General features: G+C 39.5%; 1 protein-coding gene across 2 annotated transcripts; it reads left to right on the forward strand.

Moving 5' to 3' along the window:
- Window positions 1-162: 162 nt before the first annotated feature.
- On the forward strand, window positions 163-1,234 carry LOC105555718 (elongation of very long chain fatty acids protein AAEL008004-like). Of its 2 annotated transcripts, XM_012002758.1 has the most exons (3): window positions 163-466; window positions 624-704; window positions 894-1,234. In XM_012002758.1, exons 1-3 carry the CDS (start codon window positions 311-313, stop codon window positions 924-926), a joined length of 270 nt encoding a protein of 89 aa, XP_011858148.1. In that variant the 5' UTR covers window positions 163-310; the 3' UTR covers window positions 927-1,234. The 2 variants fall into 2 exon arrangements, with proteins under 2 accessions (XP_011858148.1, XP_011858147.1); XM_012002757.1 differs by lacking the exon at window positions 894-1,234 and having other exon boundaries at window positions 624-836.
- Window positions 1,235-7,047: the final 5,813 nt, after the last annotated feature.

The following is a 7,047-nucleotide window of genomic DNA, read 5'->3' on the forward strand; positions in this document are numbered from 1 at the left end:
GAGAGGTGGAGTCACGCATCGAGTGACGAGCGACGTTTCTTCTTCTCAGATTAACCCAATATACCGTAATTTTTATTTTGGCTACAAACGAGTCTGACACCCTGTATATATGTATATATATATATATATATATGTATGTATATATATAAAATTTATATTTCAGTGGCATATATCGGTATGGTATGGACTCTTATTGAAAATATTTGATTACATCGAAACGTGCATATTTGTGCTGAGGAAGAAACAAAACCAAGTCTCTGTTTTGCACGTGTATCATCATATATCTAATGTAACATTTCTGTGGATTAATATGAAATACTTTATGGACGTAAGAACTTCGTATGTCTTAATAGTCAATAATATTGTGCATGTAATCATGTACATGTACTATTTCATCTCTGCATGGAGTCCGAATCTCCAACGGATGATGTCTCCCATTAAACCATTTATAACTACCCTACAGATGGCAAGTATCAATACAATATTTTGTAATTAAATTACTCAGGTGACATTCTCGTCACTTTTAATCTAAAACGTATTTTTCTTCAATATGCATCTACATAGCCCATTACAAGTTTGTAATATTTTGTTTCTAATATCTTTACTCATTTGTGAAATTTTAGGTACAATTTTTGTGCTTCTTGTATTTTCTACTGCAGTTTCTCACTTGCGAAGTGCCAAGAGGAGTAGTGTCACTCTTTACTGTAAATATATTTATATTTCTTTATTTATTTTATGATTTTTATAAGAAATCTTATACAGCAAAACAGAAGAGTAATTAACATTGAGAAATAATTTTGTATTACCTGAACAAATAATACTAATTATTGATATATTATTTGATATTGATATTTTATTTCATATATCATATAAATATATATGTATGTATTGAGGTTTTCGTGGATAGCGAACGAAGTCCGACGTGAGCAAGCACAATTTATTATAATGGCTTGTAAAACGTGGTACAAAACAAAACTAGTCTTGATACGTGAGAGCGAGTCATACGGTGGTAGACATACACACAGAGCGACCACGACTGGGAAGAAGACGGAAGTCTTCCTCCGCCGGCGGAAGTATTGCGAGCGCCACCTTTAGAGCGCCGTGACGCGATTGGCTTTAGAGGGCGTGGAATACGTCGGTAACCCGCGGAACATAAATAATATCAGAACATGTGAAAAGAAACGTAAACGGAATAATGTTATTTCTATTAAATTGCCGTATTCCAACATTCTCACCCTTTGAACGTTTTCGGTGATTTCTGTTCGTGAACATATAACGAGAAACTTATGCTCTTGAAAGTGTCTATGCATTCTCAGAACTGGTGATGCCCATCTTGGACCTTAGTTTTTCAAACTGAACGCGTGGCAGAGGTTTTGTAAACGCATCGGCCAACTGATCTTCACTGGGAATATATAGAACACTTACTATTTTATTTTCATATTTCTCGCGGATAAAATGATATTGAACATCGATGTGCTTAGTCCTACTGTGGAACTCTTGGTTTTTAACCAATTTTATCGCGCTTTGGTTGTCGACGTATAACTTAAATTTGTTGGATAAGACCATCGATGTCCAATGTCCACCATTAATTTTCTTAACTATAATATTTCCTTACATGCTAGACTGGCTGCGATATATTCCGCTTCGGTAGTACTGAGACTCACGGTGTCTTGACGCTTTGATTTCCAGGTTACAGGTCCATTCGCTAGCATGAACATGTAACCGCTAGTGGACCGTCTACTATCTAAGTCAGAGGCGAAGTCGGAATCTGAATATCCGACCAGGTTGCTATGCTTCGCGTTGTTTCCTTGATACAAGATCCCGTAGTCTCTAGTACTTATCAAATATTTGAAAATTCTTTGTACAGCGTGCCAATGGGATAGGTTATAATTGTTAAGAAATCGACTCATGAGACCGACGGCGTAAGAGATATCGGGCCTTGAGACTGTCGCTATAAATAATAATGATCCTATCGCTTCTCGATACGGGATTTGATTCCATGGTGTATTGTCGTTGTTTCTTGTATATATCGTTGCATGAGGATCGGCTGGGATTGAGACAGGCTTAGCTTGGTCCATGCCAAAGTACGCTATTATGCGGTCAATGTAAGATTTCTGATGGATAAAAATGGTCCTTTTTTCACGGTTGCGCTTGATCTCCATTCCAACGAAGATTTCGGCCTTTCCTTCGGTTATTTCGAATTTCTCGCGAAGAGCGCTGAATATATAAGCCAATGTTTCCTTTGAGGATGCAAATATAAGTCCATCGTCTACGTACAGTGCGATGTAAACCTTTTCTTTATTAAAAACGCCGTAGAATACGCATTGATCTCCCTCGCTGGCTTTGAAGTTAATCTCTTCTAAGACATCCTTGAATCTTTGATTCCAGCATCTGGCTGCTTGCTTCAGACCGTATAGAGGTCGGTTCAATTTGCAGACCTTGTTTTCATCAAGTATGATTCCTTCGGGTGTTTGCATGTATATATCTTCTTCCAGTTTTCCGTGTAGAAAGGCGGTTTTTACATCGAATTGTCCGATTTCTAAATCTTCAGTTGCAGCAATTGCCATTAGCATTCTCACCGAGTCATATCTGACGACTGGTGAAAATATTTCTTCGAAATCGGTTCCGGCCTTTTGTGAAAAGCCTTTCGCGCACAGTCTGGCCTTGAATCGAACCTTGCCTACTGATGGGTTCTCTTTCACCTTGAATACATTTACATCCTATTGGATTACAATCCGATGGCTTCGGTACTATTGTCCATGTATTGTTTTTCTCGTGTGCGAGAAACTCCTCTTGAATGGCTAACTTCCAGTTCATGGATTGTTCTCCCGAGACTGCTTCTTGATATGACATCGGCTCGTTGAACAGAGAGAAACATGCTTCGTATCTGAACGGTGTTTTTATCGAATCTCTTTTTCGTAGATTGTATCTGTCCTTTCTGTTTGAGTTCCCGTTACTGCCGGTATCGTCGGTCCCTTCCTCAGGTTCGTTCTCGCGCTCTTCATCAGAATGCGCTTCTTCGGCTCTACAGGGCGTGTTTTTCTTGAGAAGATCGTCTGCGGATGCGATGTCTTCATTCTCATTCGTTGACACGATGATTCGGCTTTTCTCGTTTTCAGTATCCTGAACTGAATTCTCGTTCACAATCACATCTTTGGCTGTGATGATCTTATTGGTCGCCGGATTATAAAGCCGATAATTGGCAGACTCGTGATGATATCCAATCAACGTGAGTTTCCTTGATTTTGGATCCCATTTCTTGCGCTGTTCCTTTGGGACGTGAACATAGGCGTCGCTGCCGAAAATTCTTATATGGGATATATCGGGCTTCTTCTTGTACCATTTTTCGAAAGGTGTGGTGTTTTCTGTCTGAGACGAGAGACAACGATTCAACGTGTAAACTGCGGTACTTACTGCTTCGGCCCAAAGTTTTGTTGGCAGTTTCTTTGCGGTCAACATAGTGCGGGCGCTTTCGACGATCGTGCGCATTTCTCTCTCTGCGCGTCCGTTTTGCTCGTGTACGTATGGTGCTGATGTTTCCAACGTGATGCCTCGTGACGCCATGTACCTAGACATCCTGTCGTTTCTGAATTCGGTTCCGTTATCGGATCTCACAGTTTTTATCCTTCGTCCGAACCTGTTGAAGATTAGTTGTTCGTATTCCTTAAACTTTTCAAATGTATCGTCTTTATGGCGTATAAAATAAACATGACGGAAACTTGAATGGTCGTCCTTAAAAAGAAGAAAATATTTTGATCCGCCTATGGAATCTTCCGACATGGGACCGCATAAGTCAGTATGAATGAATTCGCCTGCTTCAGTTTTCCTCTTTTGCTCCTTTGATTTACAGGGTAGACGATGCTGTTTCCCGAGCTGACAACTCTCGCAAAAGAACTCGTCGACGTGTGATAGTGTAATTCCTTTGACAAGTTGTAGATCCACCATTTTGATCAATGAGCGCCGATTGATATGGCTCAAGCGTTTATGCCATGTCTCAACATCCCTTAGTGAAGCCGAATTTGCCTCTCCTTCTGGAACTACCTTAAACATCATTCTGAACAGATTGTTACTTTGCTTAACACCGTGCGCTAATAATTTTTCGTTTCGATACACTCTTACGTCGTTTGCCTCTATCTCTAAACTGCATGCTTTTTCTGTGCATACTCCAGATGAGAAAAGGTTTCTTCGCAGTGATGGGATGTAAAGAACGTTTTCTAATTTACCATCGAGCCATTTATTATTAACTAACCTTTTGATTAGGATTGTTCCCCGTCCCATCACTTTACAAATTGACTCGTCACCTAAACTAACGGATTCTTTGTGGTAAGATTCGTCTAAGTCGATGAACCATTCCTGACGGAAACTCATATGCTGCGACGCGCCGCTGTCTAGAATCCATACATCTTTTACATCGGAATTCAAAATTTGAGTACAACTACCCAAGTAGAACATATTGGTCATGAAAACATCAAGATGACATCATTTTTCGATCATTTTTTATGCATCATGGTGACGTCAAAATAGCCCACCGAGAGCACCTATTTGTGACATCATTAAGACATCGAAATGTTGTAAAGTTAATCTCGTTTTACCAAGCAAAGTTAATTAAGTATTATACATCAAAAATAAATCGAAGTAATATAAGACAAACATAATATATGACTGATCATGTAATCTGTAATAATATATTATTATACACGTCACGAATATCATGGTCATTAGTCAGTCATTGCGAAATAAATCTTGATGTCGATCATTTTATGACGTAAACTTCGTCATTTTAATGTCACATTGACGTTTTTGTGATTAACTTGTTCTACTTGGGTATTAGGTTCCGAAACTAGAAACGCTTCCAAATCTTTAGAATCATCGCTGTTAGTTTTACGCTTCGACTTCGCGTTACTTTTATCGTTATCCGGTCTGTCGCGTTTTTTATAACAATTTCGAGCATAATGACCTTTTTTACCGCAATTATGACAAGAGAGCTCTTTTCGCTTATTTTTATTTGACATGTTATCGCTGTTACGATTCTTACGCGAGGCGTCGTCCTTGGAATGCGTGCTTCCGTCATGTACCTTGATTGCTGCCAGTGCGTTTGAAGTTTCGTCCATGGCTGTAAGACGACTTTCCTCCTTTATCAGTCGTTCGACGAGGACGTCCTTCTTTTGGTCCCGCTCGCTGACGCTGTCCCAGGCTGTTATCAAGGCGTTGAACTTGGATGGGAGGGTCCCTAGGATTTTGGCGACGATCATTACCTCCGATAGCTCCTCTCCGACGTCCTTCAGTTGACGTGCCATATTTTCTATCTTGGCGACGTGCTGCGCAGCGGTGTCGGAAGACGACATTTTGTACTCATGGAATTTGGTCATGAGTGTGAGCTTGTTCGACGCACTTTTCTGCTCGTGAATGGTGCTCAGCTTCGACCACATTTCTGCAGCGGTTTCGCAGGTTATTAGATACTCGAGTTGTGAGTATTCCATTGTGGATGAAATTATGCACATTGCCTTTGCATTCTTCGTGCACCATGCCGCGTGTGTGTCTTCTGTCGGTTCCGGTTTCGTGTCGTAACAGTTCCTTCCGTGATCCCGAGGAGACCAGTTGCTACGAGGATACTTCGAAGCTGGAATTTCCATAATTGGAAATTTGAGCCATCGAACTTGGTGATGCTTTTCAGATCGATGATCTCGGACATCTTTGCCGATTTCTTGCTTCGCTACAGGAACACCGGATTAGGGAGCAACGAGAGTATTGTCTGTCTCGTTCCAAGATGGCGAGATATCGCCTCAGCTCTCGAGAAAGAAACACTTCTTTCTGTGCACGTCAATTTCGTTCGGCCGCGTCTCCTGGGCCCATAACCTATTGAGGTTTTCGTGGAACGAAGTCCGACGTGAGCAAGCACAATTTATTATAATGGCTTGTAAAACGTGGTACAAAACAAAACTAGTCTTGATACGTGAGAGCGAGTCATACGGTGGTAGACATACACACAGAGCGACCACGACTGGGAAGAAGACGGAAGTCTTCCTCCGCCGGCGGAAGTATTGCGAGCGCCACCTTTAGAGCGCCGTGACGCGATTGGCTTTAGAGGGCGTGGAATACGTCGGTAACCCGCGGAACATAAATAATATCAGAAAATGTGAAAAGATACGTAAACGGAATAATGTTATTTCTATTAAATTGCCGTATTCCAACAGTATGTACCTATTATAAAATTTAAATAATAAAATGTAATTAAATCAAATGAAATAAAAACAGTCTGTGAACTATGATTGTTTCGTCAATCTGTTATGTATTAAAAATGGCGAAATTTGATTATTAGTATCCTACAATGTTAATAATATGGGAAAGGTGGAAGTATCGAGACAAATTAGAATCAACCTCACAGTATAATATGTGAAACGTCTACAGTCTTATCTCTTTGTTAACTCTCTCCTAACGAACTCTCTTCTTGCGTAAGCTCGGACTCGCTTCTTCCTCTTCCCCTCTACTGCCTTCTGTTGTCCTATGTCTAATTCCGCGAAATATGTAGCCAATCAATATAGCTGTTCCACAAAAGCTGCAAGTTGATTGGCTACGCATTTCTCAAAACTATAACTTGGACCAAGTACTAGCATCTTGGACACAGGCCTTAATTCGCCTGAATAGATACAGAGTTTCTAAATTTCTAAACAGTTGCTATTCTTTTCATCTGTGTTTTATTATTAACGCCATTATTTTTTTCAATAAAATCTTTAGTTTGATTTTTTAAGAAATATAACATTTTTTAATCAAAAACTAATACTAAAGCAACTAGTTTGTATAAATATCCGTTGTTATATTTGGCGCAATTTGTTGATATCATTACTTTTGTAGAGAAGATAGTTTTGTAGAGAAAATATTTTTGTAGAGAATATACTTTTGCAAAAAAGAGTAACAAAATATATTCGGTTGAATTGGAGCTTATACTTGGTGCTGTTTTTTACCTTTTTTTTTAAATATATGTTTTCTTGAAGCGCGATGTGCTTCACTTTTCTTTTAGATTCATAGTAAATGAAGATATGCAATTTA

This window comes from Vollenhovia emeryi, unplaced genomic scaffold (assembly GCF_000949405.1).
Source record: "Vollenhovia emeryi isolate VEMERY1.0 unplaced genomic scaffold, V.emery_V1.0 DF940827.1, whole genome shotgun sequence".
Taxonomy (NCBI): domain Eukaryota; kingdom Metazoa; phylum Arthropoda; class Insecta; order Hymenoptera; family Formicidae; genus Vollenhovia; species Vollenhovia emeryi.

Excerpts from the sequence above, each read along its gene's own strand:
- LOC105555718 (XM_012002757.1), top strand. The coding sequence starts at position 311 with ATGAAATACTTTATGGACGTAAGAACTTCGTATGTCTTAATAGTCAAT. Across the intron at positions 467-623 it reads TTATAACTACCCTACAGATG|GTACAATTTTTGTGCTTCTT; the intron begins GCAAGTATCAAT and ends GTGAAATTTTAG.